This window comes from Dama dama, chromosome 7 (assembly GCF_033118175.1).
Source record: "Dama dama isolate Ldn47 chromosome 7, ASM3311817v1, whole genome shotgun sequence".
NCBI lineage: Eukaryota > Metazoa > Chordata > Mammalia > Artiodactyla > Cervidae > Dama > Dama dama.
Window position 1 is genome coordinate 36,189,655 of NC_083687.1, and position 27,457 is coordinate 36,217,111.

At 39.2% G+C, this 27,457-nt stretch overlaps 1 protein-coding gene and 1 non-coding gene across 2 annotated transcripts; one reads left to right on the forward strand and one right to left on the reverse strand.

Moving 5' to 3' along the window:
- Positions 1-9,418: 9,418 nt before the first annotated feature.
- On the reverse strand, positions 9,419-24,806 carry LOC133059159 (placental prolactin-related protein 1-like). Its single transcript, XM_061146192.1, has 5 exons — positions 24,638-24,806; positions 13,337-13,509; positions 12,275-12,382; positions 10,241-10,420; positions 9,419-9,610 (listed from the first exon to the last, which is right to left on the reverse strand). Exons 1-5 carry the CDS (start codon positions 24,690-24,692, stop codon positions 9,419-9,421), a joined length of 708 nt encoding a protein of 235 aa, XP_061002175.1. The 5' UTR covers positions 24,693-24,806.
- On the forward strand, positions 15,487-15,595 carry LOC133060090 (U6 spliceosomal RNA). Its single transcript, XR_009693752.1, has one exon. It is a non-coding gene; the product is annotated as a U6 spliceosomal RNA (small nuclear RNA).
- Positions 24,807-27,457: the final 2,651 nt, after the last annotated feature.

Below are 27,457 nucleotides of genomic sequence, written 5' to 3' on the forward strand. Positions count from 1 at the left end.
AGAATATCAAGTGAATCCCACTGGTTATTATCTGGAATAATAAAAAAAAAATCTTTCAAATACTAAGTGTAATGTCTGAAATACTTACAAAATTATATAAAAAGCATTAAAATTATTGCTATTTTTCTCTTTTCAGTTTTTTAAAAATATATTTTGCTGATAATATGCAACATATTTAAAGTATACAGAACAATTTAAATAGGTATATATTATTAATGGATTTCTTCATTGATTTAATTAATATATCTATTAATATCTCCTCACATATTTACTTTTCAAGATCATTTTGGTGAGGACATTTAAGTTTTCCTCTCTTAAATGTGTGCTAAGTGACTTCAGTCATGTTCAGCTCTTTGTAACCCCATGGACTATATAGCCTGCCAGACTTCTCTGTCCATGGGGATTCTCCAGGAAAGAATGTTAAGGTTGCCATGCCCTCCTCCAGGGGATCTTCCTGACCCAGGGATTCCACTCTTTTTTTCCTTTATGTAATGTCCTTGTATTCCTTTGTCTATGGAAATTTTCTTTGCTCTCAAGTCGACTTTATCCAATATTAACATACCTTGTTATCCTTTTATTTTCCAAATAGCCATGCCATTATTGAGTTTCTTGGGCTTTCCTGGTGGCTCAGGCAGTAAAGAATCCACTTTCCTTGTGAAGACCTGAATTCAGTCCTTGGGTTGGGAAGATCCCCTGGTAGAGGACATGGGAATCTGGATTCTGGCCTGGAGAATTCCATGGACAGAGAACCCCAGGGGGTTACAGTCCATGGGGTCACAAAGAGTCAGACATAACTTGGCAACTAAACCACTACCTGCTGTTCCTTCACATTTATTCTTTGGGAGGAACAGCCCTTCTCAGGCTGCCTTCTGATGCTAGGTTGGAGGTCAGGAATGCTGGGCCTGGGTTGTCTTCTCTTAGGTGCTGCTCTGTTGCTCTTTCATTCTTCAGGCCCTAAACTAGTTCCCCTTCTTCTTGCCAAATACACAAGGTCTCCTTTAGTGGTCTCTTCTTTTTTCCAGAACAAACAAAGGAGTGGGCACAAAGAGATCAAGGCCATCTTGTCTGAACCAGAAGCCCAAGAAGTGTTTTATAACCTAGGGCAGAGATTTCATAGACGGAAGTTGAGGAAGAAAGTGGAAAGGAGTCCACAGTAGGCTGGAGATGAGAGTCATGGAGTCCGTTTCTTTAGAAGTCATCAGAAGCTGAGAAAATATTTCTTCTAGGTGATATATATATATACAGATCTGAGTGAGTACACTTTCTGTTTCAGCAAACTGTAAGTCTTCTGTATTTTTTCATTAATTCCCTTTACAAATGGATATAATGATATCCATATAACATTTTATTCATTCTTCTAGGCCATTGCTCCACTTTTATTATGACATGAGATTTAAACCCTGAAAAAAAGATATCTATTGTAGAGTTTGGATTATTTACTAGTAGATGAATTGATGGAATAACAAAAGAACTAAAGATGATTACTTAATTGAGCTCCCAAAATTTGACATATGCATATGAAGAGAGTTATTCACATATAATTTTATTCTTGGCTCCTTGTGGTATTCTGAGAACTTTGATTGAAGCTATATGTAAAAGAAATTACTTTATTATGATACTTAAACAACTCATATCATTATGTCTCTTCATTTAGAATCCATTAATCCAGTGACCATAAAAATGAGTGGCCTCATCCCCTGGGGAAGAAAATGTTAGCAATTCCATGTCTATTTATTTTTATCTTACTGTCACTTAGTTTATATTTTGTGTATATTTTTAAAGTGTCACAAATATATTAGAATAGCAATGCATATAGAATGTTTTTACATAATAAAATTAAGTCACTGACAGTGTGTTGAAAAATGGAAAATAATTTGGAGGTTAGTTCCTCAGGAAACAAAATTATCAAAATTTGCTGCATAAAATGTTACTTAGTTTTGGGTAGTTTACCAAAAATTATTTATGAAACCAGTTCAACTGAAGAGAGGCAGAATGTTCAGAACATCCGTGTTTGCATGAGTTTGCATAGAGCCTCAGAGACGGAAACAGTTTTGAAGTTGGGTAGAAGACCAAGAGGCCTGACTGGACAGGGGAAAACTTGAATCTTGAATGCAAGAAAGGGTGTTTGCTCCCCTCATTGTGGTCTAAGTTGTTTGTCTTTAAATCACCTCCCTTTCTTCACCATTATTCCCAAAACTCCGTCCTCTGCTTTACTATTTCTTTTCCCATAGTACAGATCACCTGTTAATATACCATATAATATACTTGGATTCATGTTTATTGCAGATTATCTGTCTTCCCCCAGCTGGAAAACCTTTTCCATGAGGATAAGTGTCTGCCTTTGTTTATTGATGTAAACTAAGCATCTGTAAGAGTTTCTGAGTCAAGGAGGAATTAAGTCAATGATCAGTTGGTTAAATGACCAATAGCAGAGTACTGGGCAGGCCCATCTGTTTCAAACTTTTGTGATTTTGATTTGCTATTGTAAATAAGCTGTTCCAGTTAATGGTACAAGATTAAGACAAGTTTCTGTTTCTTTTATGAGCATAAAAATAAACTACATTTGAAGATAAGGTTTTAGATGAAACATGCTAGCCAAAATGCACATTTGAAAAAAAAAATTATATTAGTTTATTTGCTTTTTTTAATCCAAAATAGACATATTCCTTTTCAAAAGCTTTTACTTACATATGTGTGTGTACATATATACAAATAAATTTCCATCTAGTCAAAGCTATGGTTTTTCCAGTAGTCAGGATGGATGTGAGAGCTGGACCAAAGGAAACTGAACACAGAGGAATTGATGCTTTTGAACAGCAGTGTTGGAGAAGACTCCTGAGAGTCCCTTGGACTGCAAGGAGATCAAACCGGTCAATACTAAAGGAAATCAGCCTGAATATTCATTGAAAGGATTGATAGTTAAGCTGAAGTTCCAATACTTTGGCCACCTGATGGAAATAATTGACTCGTTGGGAAAAGACCCTGATGTTAGGAAAGATTGATGGCAGGTGGTGAAGGAGATGGCAGAGGATGAGATGGTTGGATGGTATCACCTTATCGATGGACATGAGTTTGAGCAAGCTCCAGGTGATGGTGGAGGACAGGGGAGCCTAATGTGCTGTAGTCAGTCCATCGGGTCTCAAAGAGTTGGATATGACTGATTGAACTTAACTGAAGGTATGCATATGTGTTATGTATGTAACATAATGATTATATGATCATTATACCTAGGTCACATTGACAAATATGCTATTTTAGTTTCAGGTAACATTATACATAGATAATATTGACATATAATGTTATTTTGGTTTCAGGTGTACAACGTAACTATTTGATATATATTGCAAAATGATCACTGCAATAAGTCTGGTGAACATCCATCATTAGAAATAGTTACAATTGTCTTCTTATGATGAAAATTTTTACTATCTCTTTGCAGATGCATGCTAGCTGCGAAGGACCGCGCGGAAGCATGTTGGTGAGGGGTTACACCTCGCCAAGGTCAGGGGCCGCGACAGTGAGTGCCAGGTTGCTAAGGCGCAGGAGCAGAAGAGCGGAGCTACCCCACGTCCGAGATTACGGGCGGCGGCCATGCAGGGCAGAGGAGGGCCGAGAGGAGCCACTCCACGTTCAAGGTCAGGAGGGGCAGCTGTGAGGAGATACCCCTGGTCCAAGGTAAGGAGCAGTGGCTGTGCTTGGCTGGAGCAGCCGTGAAGAGATACCCCACGTCCAAGGTAAGAGAAACCCAAGTAAGACGTAGGTGTTGGGCGTGGGCATCAAAGGGGAAACATACTGAAGCCATAATCACAGAAATCTAGCCAATCTGATCACAGGACCACAGCCTTGTCTAACTCAATTAAACTAAGCCATGCCATGTGGTGCCACCCAAGTCAGCTGGGTCATGATGAAGAGGTCTGACAGAATGTGGTACACTGAAGAAGGGAATGGCAACCACCTCAGTATTCTTGCTTTGAGAACCCCATGAACAGTATGAAAAGGCAAAATGACAGGTAACTGAAAGAGGAATTCCCCAGGATGGTAGAAGCCCAATATGCTACTGGAGATCAGTGGAGAAAAAACTCCAGAAAGAATGAAGGGAAGGAACAACAGCAAAACCAATACCCAGCTGTGGATGTGACTGGTGATAGAAGCAAGGTCTGATGCTGTAAAGGGCAATATTGCATAGGAACCTGGAATGTTAGGTCCATGAATCAAGGCAAATTGGAAGTGGTCAAACAGGTGATGGCAAGAGTGAATGTCGACATTCTAGGAATCAGGGAACTAAAATGGATTGGAATGGGTGAAATTAACTCAGATGACCATTATATCTACTACTGTGGGCAGGAATCCCTTAGAAGAAATGCAGTAGCCATCTTGGTCAACAAAAGAGTCTGAAATGCAGTACTTGGAGGCAATCTTTTAAACACCAGAATGATCTCTGTGCATTTCCAAGGCAAACCATTCAATATCATGGTAATCCAAGCCTATGCCCCAACCAGTAATGCTGAAGAAGCTGAAGTTGAACAGTTCTATGAAGACCTACAAGACCTTTTAGAACTAATACCCAAAAAGATGTCCTTTTTATTCTAGGGGACTGGAATGCAAAAGTAGGAAGTCAAAAAACACCTGTAGTGACAGGAAAATTTGGCCTTGGAGTACAAATGAAGCAGGGCAAAGGCTAATCAAGTTTTTGCAAGAGAACGCGCTGGTCATAGCAAACACCCTCTTCCAATAACACAAGAACAGACTCTACACATGGACATCACCAGATGGTAGAGACCGAAATCAGATTGATTATATTCTTTGCAGCCAAAGATGGAGAAGCTCTACTCAGTCAGCAAAAACAAGATCAGGAGCTGACTGTGACTCAGATCATGAACTCTTTATTGTCAAATTCAGAATTAAACTGAAAAAAGTAGGAAAAACCACTAGACCATTCAGGTATGACCTAAATCAAATCCCTTATGATTATACAGTGGAAGTGAGAAATAGATTTAAGGGACTAGATCTGATAGACAGAGTGCCTGATGAACTAAGGATGGAGTTTCATGACATTGTACAGGAGACAGGGTTCATAATCATCCCCATGGAAAACAAATGCAAAAAGGCAAAATGGTTGTCTGAGGAGGCCTTACAAATAGCTGGGATAAGAAGAGAAGCAAAAAGCAAAGGAGAAAAGGAAAGATATTCCCATTTGGATGCAGAGTTCCAAAGAATAGCAAGAAGAGATAAGAAAGCCTTCCTCAGTGATCAGTGCAAAGAAATCGAGGAAAACAACAGAATGGTAAAGAATAGAGATCTCTTCAAGAAAATTGCAGATACCAAGGGAATATTTCATGCGAAGATAAGATCGATAAAGGACAGAAATTGTATGGACCTAACAGAAGGAGAAGATATTAAGAAGAGGTGGCAAGAATACACAGAAGAACTGTACAAAGAAGATTTTCACGGCCCAGGTAATCACAATGGTGTGATCACTCCCCTAGAGCCAGACATCCTGAATGTGAACTCAAGTGGGCCCTACAAGGCATCACTAGGAACAAAGCTAGTGAATGTGATGGAATTCCAGTTGAGCTCTTTCAAATCCTGAAAGATGATGCTGTGAAAGTGCCGCATGCAATATACCAGCAAATTTGGAAAACTCAGCAGTGGCCAAAGGACTGGAAAAGGTCAGTTTTCATTGCAATCCCAAAGAAAGGCAATCCCAAAAAAATGCTCAAACCACTGCACTATTGCACTCATCTCACACCCTGGTAAAGTAATGCTCAAAATTCTCCAAGCCAAGCTTCAGCAATACATGAACCGTGAACTTCCAGATGTCCAAGCTGGTTTTAGGAAAGGCAGAGGAACCAGAGATCAAATTGCCAACATCCTCTGGATCATCGAAAAAGCAAGAGAGTTCCAGAAAAACATCTATTTCTGCTTGATTGACTATGCCAAAGGCTTTGGCTGTGTAGATCACAATAAACAGAGGAAAATTCTGAAAGAGATGGGAATACCAGACCACCTGACCTGCCTCTTGAGAAACCTACATGTAGGTCAGGAAGCAACAGTGAGAACTGGACATGGAACAACAGACTGGTACCAAATAGGAAACTGAGTACGTGTGAATAGGAAAGTAGGAAAAGTACGTCAAGGCTGTATATTATCACCCTGCTTATTTAACTTATATGCAGAGTACATTATGGGGAATAGATGGGGAAACAGTGGAAGCAGTGTCAGACTATATTTTCTTGGGCTCCAAAATCACTGCAGATGGTGATTGCAGCCATGAAATTAAAAGATGCTTACTCCTTGGAAGGAAAGTTATGACCAACAGGGATAGCATATTAAAAAGCAGAGACATTATTTTGCCAACAAAGGTCCGTCTGGTCAAGGCTATGGTTTTTACAGTGGTCATGTATGGATGTAAGAGTTGATCTGGAAGAAAGCTGAGTGCCAAAAAATTGATGCTTTTGAACTGTGGTGTTGGAGAAGACTCTTTAGACTCCCTTGGACTGCAAGGAGATCCAACCAGTTCATCCTAAAAGACATCAGTCCTGGGTGTAAGGACTGAAGCTGAAGCTGAACTCCAGTACTTTGGTCACCTTATGTGAAGAGTTGACTCATTGGAAAAGACCCTGATGCTGGGAGGGATTGGGGGCAGGAGAAGAAGCGGACGACAGAGGATGAGATGGCTGGATGGCATCAGCGACTTGATGGACAAAGTTTGAATAAACTCTGGGAGTTTGTGTTGAACAGGGAGGACTGGCTTGCTGCAATTCATGAGGTCACAAAGAGTCAGACATGACTGAGGGACTGAACTGAACTGAACTGGCAGTGTTCAAATAGGCAGCAAGTATATTCCCTTTTTGACTAAGTGCACTCAAATGAGATAAGTGGTGTTCAGTCTTAGAATCAAAAATTAATCTTGAAACATTTGAGTTGAATCAAACTTCTCAGTGCCAACTCATATGGAGCTTTCTTGAAAAATCCATCCCTCATTAGGCCAACCTGGTTCCCATCACACATAGTATGGTGTGCAGGCAAAGATCTGTGTTTAACGCTTATGCTATTTTTTCCACTTCTCCATGCATTTCTTTCTCGATATCTTTCAGTGCTTCATTAGTCTCCTGTCTTCACTATCCAAACAGGTTATAATTACAGCAGAAGATGTCTAAGTAGCTAGACTCGCAATTGCTGCCCACTAGGCACTTTGGAAGGACTGAAGCTAAAGCTGAAATTCCAATGCTTTGGTCATCTCATGTGAAGAGTTGACTCATTGGAAAAGACCCTGATGCTGGGAAGGATTGGGGGCAGGAGAAGAAGGGGACAACAGAGGATGAGACGGCTGGATGGAATTACCAACTCGATGGAATTGAGTTTGAGTAAACTCCGGGAGTTGGTGATGGACAGGGAGGCCTGGCGTGCTGCGATTTTTGGGGTCGCAAAGAGTCGGACAGGACTGAGCGACTGAACTGAATCGAACTGAAGGCATTTTGGAAAGAGGCTAGGAAGGAGTCTTTCCGGTATTAGTATTTTACTTTCAGGGCATTAGAAAGCTTTTCAGTTTGAAGAGTCCATCAATACAAATATATCTCAAGCGTGAACACTGTTTAATTATTTATTTGATAAGTGATTAGCTGACCATCTGCTGAGAGTAAGGCAATGAAGGGTTAGTAAACAAGGGAGGATTCAGGTAAAAGGAACGAGTAACTCTTGGAGAAGGTGGACACATGAATAAGGGTACCATTACCTCTATTTTGGTTAAGTTTTAGGTTTTGTTTAGGCTGACTCTGTAAAGAAATGTTTTGTTTCCAATTTATTTCCATTCATCATCTATGCTTTACAATCTATGTCTTATTTAAGTGTTAAAAGTGACTAATGACTACTGCTTATTATCGCAGGGTAGTCCGTGATTTGGTTCTGGTATTCCACAGGGTCTAGCAGAGGTTCTGTAGAGTACTTATTTCTATCATTTGCTACAGAACTTTAACATTTTTTGGTGATTTCTGGTACTAAGTTGATGAAATACAGGAAAGTAGAGCACAGGTGCTTTTGGATAAAACCTTAATTTATCTCCTCCCTTCTCTCTGACTTTTCATGTATTGACTCAACCACTCCCATATTGTTGGATGCCTTTTTTGACTCTTATGTCTGCCTCATTCCTTGCATGTGGTCAAGGTCTATTTCATTTCCTGTATCTCACATCCTTTGCATCTTATCACCTTGCAGAGCCCTCTTTGATTTTTAGTGTCATAATATTCCCAGCACTTTCTGGTCTCTTTCTTTCTCTCTACCAGCCCCAACACCCAAAACTTCTCAACCCACATTAAAGTTTCTCTTTTCTAATTCTGGACATACTGCTCCCTTGGACTAAATGATCTTGGTTTCCTGTTGCTTTGTAGAATAAAGACAAACTCTCCACTTTGGCATATATGATTCTACCTAATGCATAAAAATCCATACAAGCATTTCTCCATTCTAACCCTACAATAATATATACAGCATATCATGCAAGCATAATCATGAGAGATACAGCATGTATGGTTACAAATGAATATTTCTTGTGTTTTTGTTAAACTTAATTATTCACTGATACCTTATAATGCTATATGTATTACTATCTCAGTTGCCTTGATCTAGGATGTAAGAGATCTTTACTTCATAAGATGATCCTAAATGAATTGACAGATATACTGTTTTCCTATTTTTGTACAATAATATCCCATCAACCTTTCAAAACTCCATCATTTTCGTCACTCCTACGGCACACTCAGGTGGCTCCTAGCTTTACTTCAATCTACTGTAGCACTGTGTTGACATCACATCTAATTCTTCTTCATTCTACCATGTAATATAGCAATTTGTGTGTTTATATCACACCCTCTTTCTCCACAAATTGAAGGCCTGATTCTGCAAAATAGAGATTTTTTTAAACCTCAGTTTAAGTCCTCACTGTATCCATGACATGTGATTTACTAATCTATAAGGTCAGTGAACTTCAAAGGTTCTTCATTTGTTTGTTTCCATTCCATAACCTGAGAATTCAGTCTTCTTGGTAGCATGACCAGAACCATGAACAATTGTCTAATTCTTTGATTCTCATAACCTGACACAAAATAATTGGCTGTGATTCTTAAGTAATCTCTTAATGGTCTTCTTCGTAATGCCAGCTTCTGCTATTTGTGACTAATTTTAATAGGAGCTTCATTCTCTCATTTATAGGGGTGTATTTTCATTTGATTTTCTATTAAATGAATATAAGAAATGTTAACAAGTTGCCCTTTTAGATTTTGACATCTCTAAAGAGTCTGTGTTTATTTTTAGAGAAAACCCATTTCTCAGAGCATGCATTAAAAAGTTGTAAATTTCACAGAAACTTGCTATGAGATAGATCATTATGACCATCTCAGATCTGGATGGGTTGGATGTGGATTTAGCACGTTTTGCGCATTCGGCATGCCAGGATCTTGATGTAAATGTCAACTTTACGTGAATCCCTGCGCAGGCAGTGGAACAGGTTATAAAATTCAGAATGACGCCTATCTTCATCACTGGATGTCAGGGATGAGAGTCCTGACCAGGTAATTCGAGTGTCGAACATCTTCTGCAAGACTGGAACAATAACCTGAATACCCAAAAGATAATGACTTCATATGAGTTTTATTAGTATTTGCTTATCTTTTTTGCTTCTAATTATCAAATTAAGATATGGGGAACACATATAAATATAAAACACTCTAGATATGGATTTTGGAGCCAGCCTATGAGAAAACTATTAGGAATCTAAAATGTAAAAACATAACTCTAGTTTAGTTTTAACTTTCTCTTTTCTTCCTTCCCACTCTCATCCTTTGATTTGAGTAGAACAGAGAAAGAAGACAAGTGGAACTTCAATAGCATCTGTCCTGGGATACTTTGAAGAAAGTGCTGGTCTTGAAAATTCTGTACTCTAATACTCCTAATCTTGAAAATATTTCAACCATCTGTGCCCAGGAAGAGGCAAGCTTTTGGTGGAATTGGGTGCAATACAGGGAAGGCTTCACATATCACAAATTGCAGTGAAATTCTGATTCCTTTACAGTAGAATATATCACTATGAATGACTAAGCTCCTGATTTATGTAGTAGAAGTCTAGCATGTAGAAGTCATGAATCTTTTTCTTACAAACTGAGATATTTCAAAACTCCTTACGCATTACAGAGATCACCTCTATCATTCATGATCAAAGCAAGAAAGCCCTCTGCAGGATGCTCACCTGTCTGAATTGACTCTCTATGAATGCTTGAAGTCTGTCTGATATTTCCTCACTCTCTAGGGCTCTTGGTAGGATCGTCTGTGAGACTTCTTTCAAACTCTGCAGCTCGTTGGTAAGATGATGCAGAGGTTTATTCCAGGTGTACAGTAAGAAGAGTATCAGCTTACTAAGGTCTTCATTCTAAGCAACCATAAGAAATGGTCTCATTAAAATAATCATAATTCAGTGGTTTTGGTAACATGTTATCTCTACTCAGAGCAGCTGACCTAAAAAAAACTTTTAGTTGTACCTATGTGTATGCAGAGATTTTTAAAAGAAGTAAAAATTGCAAAAGTATAAATGTAAGCTATTAGTTCACACTTCAATGAATTATTAAAAATCTAGGTTATTTTAGAAACTAATTCTTCTCATGCATTCTAATTTATAACATGAAGGATTTTCTTTTTTCCTCTGAAATTCTACCACCACTCAGTGAGTTCTTTTATGTTTGCATATTTGCATGAGAGAAATCTAAGTATTTTATGACAAGTCAGTATGTGCCTGCCATACCTGACCCAAGAAAAAGGCATTCTACCTGTGTCCACATCATTGTCACCCAGTGATTCTTTCATATTAATGAATCAGATGAGTCATTCATATTGATTTTCAATTGGTAATTTGTTTTATGATATTACAACAAAGAGACAGTGAAGAAGACATGACATTCCTAAACAGGCTTTCTTTCCTCAGTTGATCCCAACACCAGCCCCCATGCTGGTATCAGGAGTCTGTCTTGTTGACATGTGTCCAGGCAGAAAATGACACAGTGTTGTCTTTAGTAACAGCATCGGAGGGATTCACAATGGAGGGTTTCCCCCCTAGTTCACTACTACTAGTAGAATTGAGCATGAAAATCCTGGGGGCTGAATATCTCTAGTTAACATGCTTAATTTCTTTACATCCATGAACTGTTTTAGTGGTAAAGAACATAGAACTGAATAGGATTAAATATAGTAATGTGCTAGGAATAGTACTAAGCACATAAAGTGCTTAGTAAAATGTATGGCCATGTAGTAACTCTCAATAAACTTTAAATTCAAGGCTATAGAAAAAAATCCCTCGTCTTCTTCCTCTTTGACCTTTTTCCTTCACTTGATCATCCTCATTATTAATGAGCTTAACAGATCAAAAGAGTGCTGATATCACTAAGAAGGTTGTAGACAGAGAGGATAGAATTTTAAGGGGGGATGCATGAGAAAATATTTTAAAAAATAGAGGACGAGGGATAATGCAGGAAATCAGAAAGGAGAGATTATAATGGTCAACATTTAGAGCTGCCATAAATGATTGAGGCTTGATATGTAAACAGTTTTGTCCTCAGAACAAAGGCAATTGTTGCAGCTGAGAAGCAAAGCAATGTTTTATAGGCCATTTGGGGGAGACTTACAAATTAAGAATAAATGGTGACAGAGGAATGATTGAGAATGATGAATGAGGGAGGTATCAGAGAAGTAGAAGCAGAATCAGGAGAACCTAGAAAGGCAGACGCACTGGCTCGAGTGGTGCAGAATAATACTCCCAAGTAGGAGTCATTAGTAACAGGGAGTACTCAAGCCTGGGGTGTGTTTCTTACATATTTTTGAATTTTGCAATCATATTTTACACATGGAAGTTCCCTTTCGTTTCCTGTTTCCTTTCTTTTTTTTTTTTTTCATTTATTTTTATTAGTTGGAGGCTAATATGGAATATTACTCAGCCATTTCCTATTTTCATACAGAATAATAGTTGCAATCCTGTGTCAAATGCATGGGATGAACTAAAGTTGTCTGCATGTACAATTTATAGATCTGTTCTTGTTTTTGCTACTACAGATCTTTAGTTATCCCTTGATTTCACTCATGCTTCATCAACTGCATAATATAATATCTCTTCAATGGCTTACGGTTCCTCCACCTTTTTCTGCATGTACAGGTACCATGACCTCTAATAGTCTGAAGCCTGGTAACCTACGTATTGTCTCATTGATCTGGTGAAAAACCCAGGTGAAAGACTCACGTTCAACTGTTGGGCATTTTCTCTTTCTTCAGGCGCATGGAGGGGATTGGTGTGGCAGCTGTTGGTGGCATTGATATGGTACTGTTTGCCCTGGGCATATTTTTCATCCTAAAAGTGATCAGGCAATTAGTTAGGGTTGTTGGGCATTCAGTAGATGAACCCATTAAAAGAACATTTGTATGTTTGATAGACATGTAATTTTTTTAACAGGGGAGCATCACAAAATTTGAAATTCATTCCTTTCCTACTTTTTCTAGACATTGTCTCTATAAAAATGATTTTACATCTAACTTTTCTAAGTTTAAACTTTTCCCTTCTCTGTTTATTATTATCCTTTTTTTTTTTTTTTTACTATTTAACCAAATATAGTGCATATGTACCAATAGTTGGTGCTTCCCAGGGACGGTAGTGATAAAGAACATTCCTGCTAATGCAGGAGATATTAATGTTAAATGAGCTCTTAGGGTGGAACACTCATCCAATAGGTTTAGTGTCTTCATGAAGCGAAACACCAGAGAATTTTCTCTTCTGTCTCTGTGTCTGTGTGTCCTTTCCTCTGTCTGTCTTCCCCACCTCCCACCCTGTGTGAGGACACATGGAGAAGCCATCCTGGGAAGAAAGAATTCTTACCAGAACCTCACCTTGCTGGTGCCCTGATCTGGGACTTCTAGCCCCCAGAGCTGTGAGGTAATAAATTTCTGGTGTTTATTCCATTGAGTCTATTGTATTCTCTTATGGCATTCCTGGCTGACAAATACAAATTCATTTATTTTAGACATTTTAAAAAAAGAAAATGAATGAAAGGAAATTGAAAAAAGTATTGCACTTCTAAGGAATCTTTGAGATTTCACAAAACTGATCCTTTTTTTGATTTCACCATCTTATGAACTGATGACTTCTTTGACCTAGAGAGTATGTTATTGCAGCCTTCTTGTTTAAAGGATAGTGTGGGCCAGTCACTGATGTGAAGTTTCCTTTCGAGAGCCTGGCGGGCCACAGTCCATGGGGTCGCAAGTGACGGACACGATTTAGCAACTAAACCACCACCACCATAGTACTTACAAACTCTTTGAACATTATTGCGGAAAGGTTATGGAAGTAGTGGGACACCCAGGCAGCATCGATAAACAGGTCTGTAAGGGATCTCAGGGGGGTGTCAGGACTGCAGAATGGGCATAAGTTGCCTTGACACAAGAGCAGATTTGACATGACCAGCAGCAGGAGCAGGCAGGACCCTACTAAAATAAAAACATGAGACATTCTGATGATCTAGTCACCCGAGGTTATCAAATCCATCCTGTGGAGGGAAGCCTTCTCTTTCCCTGTGGCTCTGAGCAGAAGTTGGTGCTCTAGTACTGGGATGGTGAAGAAGGAGCGCCTTCTGTGTAAATATAGATGGATGACGATATTTGCACAGATAGATAGTCGGAGAAGTAGGTCACTCCCTGCATTTTTGTATTGCTCCCAGAAGTACTTCTGTGCTCTGCAAACATTTGGAACTTAATTCTGATCCAGAGTGTTTAGGCCATTCTTTCAAAACAGTTTAATTTTGGGACTCTGCAGACTCTGAGCAGCGAGGCCCTCTATGAGTTTGTAATTTTTTCACTCTACATCACTAATCCTTGAATTTTAGACACTGAAATGACAAGAAGTATGCAGTTGATCTGTCTGGTTCGCCATCACACTGAAATAAGAGTAAACACATGACTGACTGATCGCTACTATTGAGTACAGAGAGAATACTAGGACAAAAAGGATACTGTACCTTGGATCTGCTAACTCACATTCGTAACCCCATGCATGTCTTTGATACTTTCCCAAAAGCTTTAAAACATCTTAAATTTTGTGTTTCACCGTGACCCTGTGAGATAGCCTTCATCTTCACTATGATCATCAAGTTATGTTAATGAAGATACAATGCTTTGGAGAGGGCAGGTAATTTTCCCCAGGTCCCATTATTAGCAGATGGAGGTGACTGGGCACCAAAGTAGTCATCTGTTCACTTCCTGATGTCACATCACAAATGCCTGTGGGCTCTCGGTCTGCATATGTGTAACTAGGACCATATCAGGAGCTGAGATGACTCTGCTTGCAGAGAAAAATATTTTGTCTTTGACTGCAAAGCAGCAGTGACCCTAGAGCACTGGTTTTATCCACTTTTTCTGTTCTGTCTATAAAACACTCACTGTTAAGGTCTTTTACATTATCAGTGTAGGGGCCTGGTTGTCCTTGCTTCTAGGTACCTTGACAACTCTTCTACTTTTATGTATCCTTAATATTCTTGTTACATTTGTTTCTTCGAGAAAATAGCAAATAAATCTCCAAATGGTAATACAAGAATATTATTACCTCTCAGCCCCCAGGATCCCGTCACTGGCTCTGCAGACACAGTCTGGCCTTTCCTGACTGTGATGTTTTAGGGAGAAAATCCATCTGTCTGGTCGGGAGCACATCCGGACAGTCATGGGGCTGAGTTTTTGAATCATCGTCAAGAATCTCCTCTTTAATAGTAGAACCAGATCTTCATGTTTCCATGATGTATTGCAATATTTCAGAAATTATTCCTAGCCCTACCTTTGGCCAACAGAAGCATAAAATCATAGACTCTTGCAAGCATGATTTTAATATTACTCTTCCTGTCTGTCCTTTGTACGTAAGCAGAATTTAAGACTGAAGTAAGCAAGAATTCAGTTTGGACAAGAGAACAGATAAAATAGATTTTATCCTCCTGAACGAGATCTGAACATGATTCTTTTTCCAATTTACCACAAGAGTGATAATTTAATTAAGGATAAGATATCAGCATTTACTAGGTTTTCTCTGCTCTTAGTTTAAATGGGCATGGTATCTAAGAATAAAATGGTTATTTAAAATTAGGTGATGAAAATCAAAGAAGTAGTTCTCAAAAAGGAGACATATAAGTTGGAGAAATTTTGGACTATCTCTTATCAACTAAAGGGCTTATTATGACAGGCTAGGAGAATAAGAGCTTATATAATATAGACATATTTGTGTGCATATTTTTCTGTGCATGTATATATGTGTTATGCATAATTATATGCTTAAGTCCTTCATGGAACTTTGGAGCTTATAAAAGTCGAATTTATAAGAGACAGTAACTATAGCAGAATATCCTAATTCCTATGGTAATTGATCATTTATTGGTAGATGACTAAGTGTATGATTTTTTTTTCTGTTAAAGAGTTATTTGTGTGTTTGATTTGGTAGCACATATATTAAAAAACTGGAATAATACTGAGAAGATTAGCATGGCCCCTGCCCAAGGATGACAGGCAAATTTGTGAAGCCTTCCATATTTTTCTGTAACAACTTCGACGGGTTGGATGGGAAGGAAGGTGGGAAGGAGGTTCAAGAGTGAGGGGACATAGGTAAAACTATGGCTGATTCATGTTGATGTTTGGCCGAAAGCAGTACAGTATTGTAAAGCAATTACCCTTCAATTAAACATCAATAAATTTAAGTATAAAAATGTTTTTGGGGATCATATAACAGGTTCAGATGTACACTGTATGCCTAAAGAGGATCTGACTGGAAACTGATTGTGTCAGTTATCACTGATTAGTGATTCATTAACTTTATAGTTGGATGAGAAAAGTCAACTAACAAACACTATTGTCTGTGACTCAGTGTCATAGCAAGCTATAAGCCTTGTCTGCGTTCGCCTTTAGGAGGTATAGTGCCCAAACTTTGAAACTGAGGCCGTTCCCAGAGCGCACAGTCATGAATCCTGCCCAGGTTTCTGTTCCCAATGCTGGAGGCTTCTGTTCACTGGTCCACTAGGTCCGAAATTTTCTCTCCTGAGCATTCTCCGGTTCTATCATGTGCACAAGTCTTTCTATTTTGGTTCTAATTTGATTCTCTTATTCTTTTGACCAGACTGCCAAGTCTCTTTGCGAATGACTTTTCAGACCCTTTTGTGCTTTGATTTTTCTGATGCTCGTTAGTGTATTTGCTTCCATGTCTACATTTCTGAGTGGTTGTCAGTATCTATGTATACCCTACCATATTTCCTTACTGTCTGGATTTTGGTGTTTAGCATCAGCATACTTTTATGAACTTCATTTTCCTTCTGGTGAAGTTTCTGGTATACAGCTTAAGCTGGTTGGCTTCCACCTGGCTTGTTTGTGTTGTCTCCAAAAAATTAGAGAACTCTGCTTTCTTTCTAGGCAATACTGCCCCTTCTTTTGATACCATTGCTAATTTTCTGTGATTTCACTGCCTCATAAGCTTTGTCTTTCTCAATCTACTGTAACTCGAGTACTAAGTGTCTCTATCTTGGTATTACTAGTCTATTTCATTTTGTTAATTTTAATTGGAGGCTAATTACTTTACAATATTCTGGTGGTTTTCCATACATTGACAGGAATCCGCCATGGGTGTAGACGTGTTCCCCTTCCTGACCCCCCTCCCACCTCCTCCCCATCTCATCCCTCTGTGTCATCCCAGTGCACCAGCCCCGAGCACCCTGTATCATGCATCGAACCTGGACTAGCGTTTTTTTCACATGTGATAATATACATGTTTCAGTGCCATTCTCCCAAGTCAGCCCGCCCTCGCCCTCTCCCACAGAATCCAAAAGACTGTTCCATACATCTTCATGTCTTTTTCTGTCTCACATACAGGGTTATCCTTAACATGTTTCTAAAGTCCATATATATACATTAGTATACTGTATTGGTGTTTTCCTTTCTGGCTTACTTCACTCTGTATAATAGGTTCCATTTCATCCACCTCATTAGAACTGATTCAAATGTATTCTTTTTCATGGCTGAGTAATATTCCACTGTGTATATGTACCTCAGCTTTCTCATACATTCATCTGCTGATGGGCATCTATGTTGCTTCCATGTGCTGGCTCTTATAAACAGTGCTGTGATGAACATTGGAGTAGACGTGTCTCTTTCTATTCTGGTTTCCTCAGTGTGTATGCCCAGCAGTGGGATTGCTCAGTCATATGGCAGTTCTATTTCCAGTGTTTTAAGGAATCTCCACCCTGTTCTCCATAGTGGCTGTATTATTATTTCAAATAAATATCAACGTAGTATAATAGAGAATTAAAGGGAATAAAATTACAATAGTATTAGTAATAATACATTCCCCCCAATTATAATCCAGGAATGCTCCCAGTTTTAAACGACACTATCCATGTATTATTGAGGTCCCCTACTCTTTGCCCTTACTACTTGTTTCAATTTGAAAAAGAATGTAGAAAACAATGGAGTGGAAAATTCTGAAAATCACCTTGGACTTTTGATGCCTCAAGGTTAAGTATGTAATTATTAGTTTTTTATAGTTAGTGGGGCTATTCTTAGCACATATAACTCATTGTAGGGTGATTGCTATTGAGTAAAGGATGCATACTGTGAAGTGCAATCACCAAACAGGAGATTGAAAATAAAGAAAGCAATGTCAGGAAGACACAGGCTTCTGTTTTGGAAGGAATAACTAACAGTGTCTGTCATCTACAGTCTAATCTTCAGATTTTTCAAAAAACTTATTCTTCCTTGCCCATTTAATATTTGGGTTGTTTGATTTCTTCTACTATTGAGTTGCATGAGTCTCTTATATATACCTGGATATGAAGCCCTTAAGGAATATGTGATTTGCAATTTTTTTTTTCATTCTATAGGTTGCCATTATATTTTATTGATGACTTCTTTTACTATGCAGAAGATTTTGAGTTTGATGTGGTCTCACGATTTATTTTTGCAGCTCTTGCCTTTGCTTTTGATGACTGACTTATTTGAGTTACTTGTATTCCAGAATGCAGTCCTTTATCAGTTGTTTTATTTGCTATTATCTTCTCCCATTCTTCCCAAAAGACACAAACTAGCTGAATGGATACAAAAACAAGATCTGTATATATGCTGTCTACCAGAGGCCCACTTCAGTCCTAGAGACATATACGGACTGAAAGTGAGAGGATGGAAAAAGATATTCCATGTAAATGGTAATCCAAAGAAAACCAGATTGGCAATTTTCATATCAGGAAAAATAGACCTTAAAATAAAATCTATTATAAGGGATAAAGAAGGACACTATAAAATGATCAAGGGATCAGTCCAAGAAAAAGACAAAACAATTTTAAATATTTATATGCCCAACATAGGAGCATTTCAATACATAAGGTGAACACTAACTGACATAAAACGGGAAATTGACAGTAACACAATAATAGTAGGGCATGTTAACACCTCACCTCTACCAATGGGTAGATCATCAAAACAGAAAAAAATAACGAAACATAAACCTAAAGAGAAATATTAGTGCAAACAGACCTAATAGATATCTTCAGCACATTCCATCTAAATGCAGAATTCACTTTCTTCTCAGGTGAACATGGAACATTTTTCTCATCTTGGGTCACAAATCAAACCTCAGTAAATTTAAGGAAATTGAAATTTTATCAAGGATTTTCTCTGAGCACGACACTGTAAGACTAGATAATGACGATAGGAATAAAAAAAAAAAAAATTAAAGACCAAAAACACATGGAGATTAAACAAACCATTTCTAAATAATGAACATGTTACTGAAGAAATAAAGGAAATTGAAACAGCCCTAGAAAGAAAGAACAATGAAAACATGATGATCTAAAACCTATACGATTCAACATAAGCAGTTCTAAGAGGAAAGTTTAAAGTAATACAAATCCTACCTCAAGAAACACAATGAAATGACCACCTAACTTTACATGTTTTTAATGCTTTTTAAATTTCTCTTATCAGTGTCTTAAAGGTTTTATATAAAATCTTTCAACACCTTGCTTGAGTTTATTTCTAAGTATTTTATCTTTTTGTGATGCAAAATTAAATGGGATTGTTTTCTTTATTCCACTTTCTGAGAGTTCATTGTTGATATACAGGTAGGCAACTGACTTTCGTATATCAGAATATAGTAAACATAATGTATGCTACATCTTTAAAGAACAGATATTTTCTGACATGTAAGACATATAGAAGATCAAGAGGTATATGACAAGATGCTCAGCATCATATTAATAATCAAAGGAAATGCAGATCAAAAGCACAAGAGATATCACCTCATACCTGTTTGAATCGCTAGTACCAAAAAAAGTAAGAAATGACAAATGTTATTGAGGATGTAGAGAAAAAGGAACCCTTATGGCAGAAAATGAAGAGGAACTAAAAAGCCTCTTGATGAAAGTGAAAGAGGAGAGTGAAAAAGTTGGCTTAAACTTAACATTCAGAAAACTAAGATCATGGCATCTGGCCCCATCACCTCATGGGAAATAGATGGGTAGATAATGGAAACAGTGTCAGACTTTATTTTTTGGGGTTCCAAAATCATTGCAGATGGTGATTGCAGCCATGAAGTTAAAAGACGTTTATTCGTTGGAAGGAAAGTCATGACCAACCTAGATAGCCTATTAAAAAGCAGAGACACTACTTTGCCAACAAAGGTCCGTGTGGTCAAGGTTATGCTTTTTCAGTGGTCATGTATGGATGTGAGAGTTGGACTGTGAAGAAAGCTGAGCACCAAAGAATTGATGCTTTTGAACTGTGGTGTTGGAGAAGACTCTTTAGACTCCCTTGGACTGCAAGGAGATCCAACAAGTCCATCCTAAAGGAGATCCGCCCTGGGTGTTCTTGGAAGGACTGTTGCTGAACCTGAAACTCCAGTACTTTGGCCACCTCATGTGATTGGTTGACTCAATGGAAAAGACCCTGATGCTGGGAGGGATTGGGCTCAGGAGGAGAAGGGGACGACAGAGGATGAGATGGCTGGATGGCATCACCGACTCGATGGGCATGAGTTTGAGTAAACTCTGGGAGTTTGTGATGGACAAGGAGGCCTAGCGTGCTGCGATTCATGGGGTCACAAAGAGTCGGACACGACTGAGTGACTGAAATGAACTGAACTGATGCACTGTTGATAGGGATGTATATCAGTACAACTGCCATGGAAAAATATTGTGGTGGCTCCTCAACAAATTTAAAAGAGAACTGTTATGTGATCCATTATCCCATTTCTGGATATACAGTCAAAGGAAATGAAATCATTGTCTCAAAGAGAGATCTGTATTCCCAAGTTCATTGCAGCATCATTCACAGTAGCCTTGGTATAGGAACAAACTGAGTATCTTTCAACAGGTGAGTGGATTAAAACAATGCAATGTGACATATATAGGTAAATATTATTTAGCCATTAGAAAAAGAAAGAAATCCTTCCATTTGTGGCAACTTGGATGAAACTGGAGGATATTACGCTAAGTGAACTAAATCAGAGAAAGAAAAATACCATGTGATCTTAATTATAAGGAATCTCAGAAAAAAAAAAAAAAAAAACAGGATGGAACTCAGAGTAGAAAAATGATTGCCAAAGAATGGAGGGTAGGACAAATAGGGAGAGATTTTTAAAGGTTACGTATTCTCATGTATAAAAACTTAATGCACTCTGAGGTTCTAATTTAGAGCCCATCAACGACAGGCTCTGTCATCAGAAGAGGATGCAGAAGGAAGCATGATGAGCAAACCTTTAGAAACCAATGCTGCCCCAGTCCCTAGAATATCCCAACCCGGACTCTGGATTTTGCACAGTGGACCATGCAGTAGGGTGGCCGTGAGGAGCAACCCCTCGCCCAAGGTCAGGGGTGGTGACCGAGAGCACCAGGCTGAAACGGCATAGGAGTGGCCCAGAGGAGCTACCCCAGGTCCAAGGTCAGAGGCAGAGGCCAAGGGGAACTATCCCACTTACGAGGTCAGGGACAGCAGCTGAGAGGAGCTACCTCACGCCCGAGGTCTTGGGCTGCAGCCGAGAGGAGCAACCCCACGGCCAAGGAGTGGCAGCTGGGCCGAGAGGAAGTAACCCAGGTTCAAGGTCAGAAGGGGTGGCCATGAGGAGATACCCCTGGTCCAAGGTAAGGAGCAGTGGCTGCACTTTTCTGGAGCAGCTATAAAGAGATATCCCACGTCCAAGGTAAGAGAAACCCAAGTAAGATGGTAGGTGTTGCGGGAGGGCGTCAAAGGGCAGGCACACTGAAACCATAATCACAGAAATCTAGCCAATCTGATCACACGGACCACAGTCTTGTCTAACTCATGAAACTAAGCCATGCCATGTGGGGCCACCCAAGACAGAAGGGTCATGGTGAAGAGGTCTGAAAAAATGTGGTTGACTGGAAAAGGGAATGGCAATCCTCTTCAGTATTCTTGCCTTGAGAACCACATGAACGGTATGAAAATGCAAAATGATAGGATGCTGAAAGAGGAACTCCCCAGGTCAGAAGGTGCCTAATATGCTACTGGAGATCAGTGGAGAAAAAACTCCAGAAAGAATGAAGGGATGGAGCCAAAGCAAAAAAAACACCCAGTTGTGGATGGGACTGGTGATAGAAGCAAGGTCTGATGCTGTAAAGGGCAATATTGCATAGGAACCTGGAATGTTAGGTCCATGAATCAAGGCAAATTGGAAGTGGTCAAACAGGTGATGGCAAAGGTGATTCTAGGATTCAGGGAACTAAAATGGACTGGAACGGGTGAAATTAACTTAGATGACCATTATATCTACTACTGTGGGCAGGAATCCCTTAGAAGAAATGCAGTAGCCATCTTGGTCAACAAAAGAGTCTGAAATGCAGTACTTGGAGGCAATCTCTTAAATGACAGAATGATCTCTGTTCGTTTCCAAGGCAAACCATTCAATATCACGGTAATCCAAGCCTATGCCCCAACCAATAACACTGAAGAAGCTGAAGTTGAACAGTTCTATGAAGACCTACAAGACCTTTTAAGACTAACACCCAAAAAAGATGTCCTTTTTATTCTAGGGGACTGGAATACAAAAGTAGAAAGTAAAAAAATACCTGGAGTAACAGGCAAATTTGGCCTTGAGTACAGAATGAAGCAGGCCAGAGGCTAATAGAGTTTTGCCAAGAGAACACACTGGTCATAGCAAACACCCTCTTCCAACAACACAAGAGAAGACTCTACACATGGATATCACCAGATGGTTGAGACTGAAATCAGATTGATTATATTCTTTGCAGCCAAAGATGGAGAAGCTCTACACAGTCAGCAAAAACAAGACCAGGAGCTGACTGTGACTCAGATCATGAACTCCTTATTGTGAAATTCAGACTTAAACTGACAAAAGTAGGGAAAAGCACTAGACCATTCAGGTATCACCTAAATCAAATCCCTTATGACTATACAGTAGAAGTGAGTAATAGATTTAAGAAACTAGATCTGATAGAGTGCTGATGAACTATGGATGGAGGTTTGTGACATTGTAAAAGAGACAGGGATCAAGACCATCCCCATGGAAAAGGAATGCAAAAAGGTAAAACGGTTCTTTGAAGAGGCCTTACAAATAGCTGTGAAGAAGAGAAGCACAAAGCAAAGGAGAAAAGGAAAGATATTCCCATTTGGATGCAGAGTTCCAAAGAATAGCAAGGAGAGATAAGAAAGCCTTCCTCTGCAATCAATGCAAAGAAATAGAGGAAAACAGAATGGGAAAGACTAGTGATCACTTCAAGAAAATGAGAGATACCAAGGCAATATTTCATGCAAAGATGGGTTTGATAAAGGACAGAAATGTTATAGACTTAAAAGAAGCAGAAGATACAAAGAAGAGTTGGCAAGAATACACAGAAGAACTGTACAAAAAAGATCTTCATGACCCAGAAAATCATGTGGTGTGGTCACTCACCTAGATTCAGACATCCTGGAATGTGAAGTCAAGTGGGCTTTAGAAGGCATCACTAGGAACAAAGCTAGAGGATGTAATGGAATTCAATTGAGCTATTTCAAATCCTGAAAGATGGTGCTATGAAATTGCCGCACTCAATATGCCAGCACATTTAGAAAAATCAGGAGTGGCCACAGGACTTGAAAAGGTCAGTTTTCATTCCAATTCCCAAAGAAAGGCAATCCCAAAGAATGCGCGAACTACCAACAAATGCACTCATCTCACATGCTAGTAAAGTAATGCTCAAAATTCTGAAAGCCAGGCTTCAGCAATACATGAACCGTGAACTTCTAGATGTTCAAGCTAGTTTTAGAAAAGGCAGAGGAACCAGAGATCAAATTGCCAACATCTGCTGGAACATCCAAAAAGCAAGTGAGTTCCAGAAAAACATCTATTTCTGCTTTATTGACTATGCCAAAGCCTTTCACTGTGTGGATCACATTAAACTGTGGAAAATTCTGAAAAAGATGGGCATACCAGATCACCTGACTTGCCTCCTGAGAAATCTGTATGCAGGTCAGGAAGCAACAGTTAGAATTGGACATGGAACAACAGACTGGTTCCAAATAGGAAAAGGAGTACATCAAGGCTGTATATTGTCACCCTGCTTATTTAACTTATATGCAGAGTATATCATGAGAAATGCTGGGCTGGAAGAAGCAAAATCTGGAATCAAGATTACTGGGAGAAATATCAGCAACCTCAAATATGCAGATGACACCACCTTTACGGCAGAAATTGAAGAGCAACTAAAAACCTTCTTGATGAAAATGAAAGAAGAGAGTGAAAAAGTTGGGTTAAAGCTCAACATTCAGAAAACTAAGATCATGGAATCTGGTCCTATCACTTCATGAGAAATAGATGGGGAAACAGTGTCAGACTTCATTTTGGGGCTCCAAAATCACTGCAGATGCTGATTACAGCCATGAAATTAAAAGACACTTACTCCTTGGAACGAAAGTTATGACCAAACTACATAGCATATTAAAAAGCAAAGACATTGCTTTGCCAACAGAGGTCTGTCCTGTCAAGGCTATGGTTTTTCAGTGGTCACATATGAATGTGAGAGTTGGATGGTAAAGAAAGCTGAGTGCCAAAAAATTGATGCGTTTGAACTGTGGTGTTGGCAAATCTCTTGAGAGTCCCTTGGACTGCAAGGAGATCCAAACAGTCCATCCTAAAGGAGATCAGTCCTGGGTGTTCATTGGGGAACTGATGCTGAAGCTGAAACTCCAGTACTTTGGCCACCTCATGAAAAGAGTTGACTCATTGAAAAAGACCCTGATGCTTGGAGGGATTGGGGCTGGAGGAGAAGGGGACAACAGAGGATGTGATGGATGGATGGTATCAACCGACTGGACAATGAGAAGGAATATCAGGAGCCACACAGAACTCAGTAGGACAAATGAAAGAAGGGACAAGGAGGAAGGGGAAAGAAGGAGGATAGCAAGTGGGACAAGCCTGTGCCTGGGGATGAGAGAGCTGATGCGCAGGGGTGTGATCCCCACTTCCATGGCCATCCACTGGAATGGGGGGAGTCATTTGAAGCTGTTGGGGAGTGAACTAACAAACCTGTGACCGTCTGAATGGAGCGAGAACCACATAGACAAGCCATGCTGCTGCCTTTCATACCTCGGACAGGGTTGTAAGTCCACTGGTGTCCATGGAAGCTGGGAGCTGGAGCCATGGGGACTGCAGAATGATCCCAGGGTGAGGACTCCTGTTGACCAAGGGGAGTCAGCCAGATGGGATGGGATGGAGGAAATCTGCTGCATCGAATGCTTCTTAAGGAAAGCCACGAGGCAATAAAAGTAGGGTTCAACTGCCTGTGGAGTAGAGCTATCTCTTTCTCCATGCTGGTACCTGTAGGTTGAGCTATAGAGGAAGACTTCAGTGAGGGTGGTCCTTGAGTGCCTGATGCACTAAGCAATGGAGAGTTTTGAATGTCTATATACCCTACCCTACCCTATTCTCTGTCTAAATTGTGGTTTTTAGAATTGCAGTATTTTTATGAAATTAATTTCTTCTGGCAGAGTTTCTGGGTTTCAAATTAAGCTAATTCCTCACATCTGGCTCATTCTTGGTGTTTCAAGAAACTTCGAGAACCTTCCTTCCTCTCAAGGCAATACTGCCCCTTACATTACTACCATTGCTGACTTCCCATACTTTCACTTCTTGCCTAATATATTCTATGTCTTTCTCTATTCACAGTCACTTTAGTGGTATGTGTCCTTATGTTGGTATTAATATTTATAATGAAGTATTACCCTGATGCAGTAGAGAATCAAAAGGACTACAGTTACAACACTAGTAATAAAGTACCTCCAAATTATAATCCATTAATGCTCCCATTTGAAACTGATTTTCTATCTATATACTATTGAGTTCTCTTAACACATTTTCCTTACTTAGTGGCTCAAATATGAAGTGAAATATATAAAACAATGGAGTGGTAAACTCTGGAAATTACATTCCTTTTTATATGCCTCATAGTAGGTATGCAAATATTAGTTTGTTTGTTTTTTTTCCCAGTGTGGCTGTTCTTAGTATATATTATAGCTCAATGTGGGGTGATTTCTATTGACAAGAATGTACACTTTGAACTGTAATTGTCAAACAAATGAGTGGAGATGAATGAAGTAATAGCAAGAAGGCACAGGCTTTTGTTGTTCTAAATGGAAAACCTTGTTGTGTCTCTCATCTACAGTCTAATCTTCAGATTTATTGAAACTCTTAATTTTCTTAAGCTCCATTAAAATTTTGTATTATTTGGTGTTTTTTGCCCTTGAGTGGTATGTCTCATGTATTTTTGGATATTACACTCTTATCAAATATCTGGGGGCAGGAGGAGAAGGGGGCGACAGAGGATGAGATGGCTGGATGGCATCACCGACTCGATGGACATGAGTCTGAGTAAACTCCGAGAGCTGGTGATGGACAGGGAGGCCTGGCATGCTGTGATTCATGGGGTAGCAAATAGTCGGACACGACTGAGTGACTGAATGGAACTAAACTGAAATATATGATTTGGAAATACCTTCTGTCAATCTGTAAATTGCCATATGATTTTCTTGACGTTCCTTTGTTTGAAGTTTGATGTGATGTCACTTGTTTGTTTTTGCAGTGGTTGCCTTGTTGCCTTGGCTTTTGGTGTGAAACCCAAAAGCTCATTTAAAAGACAGAAGGCAATAAGATTGCCTCAATGTTTTCTTCTAGGGGTTTAATCGCTTCAAGTCTTATGTTCATCTTTTTAATCCCTGTTTAGTTGATTTTTGAGTATGGTAAAAGACAAGGGCACAGTTTCATTTTTTCATAGCATTATCCAGTTTTCCCAGTGCAATATTTGAAAAGCTTCTCCTTTTCCCACTTGATAGTCTTGGCTCCTTTCTCATAAGCTAACCGACAGTGTATGGGTGTGCAGTTCTTTCTTGCTTCTCTGTTCTGCTCTGTTGTGTCTGCTTTCGTGCCAGAAGCAAATCATTCTGTTTTGATTACTATAGCTTTCTAATACAATTTGAAATCAGCAACCCTAGTCTCGAACGTTGTTTTTCTTTCCCAAGATCACTTTGACTCTTTGGTATTTTGTGATTTAATACAGCAGAATAGACCAAGAAGAGACGGAAAAGGTACACAGAAGAACTATACCAAAAAAAAAAAAAAAAAAAAAATCTTAATGACCCAGATAATCACACTGGTGTATTCTCTCACTCAGAGCCAGATGTTCTGGAATGTGAAGTCAAGTGGGTCTTAAGAAGCACTGTTGCCCATAAAGCTAGTGGAGGTGATAGAATGCCAGCAAAGCTATTTAAAATCCTAAAAGATGATGCTAGTAAAGTGCTCCGCTCAATATGTCAGAAAACTTGGAAAAGCCAGTAGGGACCAAGGACAGGAAGAGGTCAATCCTCATCCCAGTTCCCAAGAAGGGCAGTACTAAAGAATGTTCAAGCCACTGAACAGTTGTACTCATCTCCCATGCTAGTAAGGTTATGCTCAATTCCTCCACGTTAGGCTTCAGCATTATGTGAATATAGAAGTTCCAGATGTTCAAGTTCGGTTTAGCAAAGGCAGAGGAACCAGAGATCAAATTGCCAACATTTGCTGGAACATAGAAAAAGCAAGGGAATTCTAGAAAATCATCTGCTTCTTTGACCTCACCAAACTGTGTGGATCACAACAAAGTGGAAAACTCTTAAGGAGATGGGAATACCAGACCAATCTTACCTGTCTTCTGAGAAACCTGTATGCAGTTCAAGAAGCAACAATTAGAAGCAGACAAGGAACAATAAACTGGTTCTAAATTGGTGAAGGAGTCCGTCAACGCTGTATATTGTCACCCTGCTGATTTAGCTTATATGCAGAGCATATGCGAAATGCTGGACTAGATGAGTCCTAAAGGTTGGAATCAAGATTGCTGGGAGAAATATCAACAACCCTAGATATGTGAATGATAAC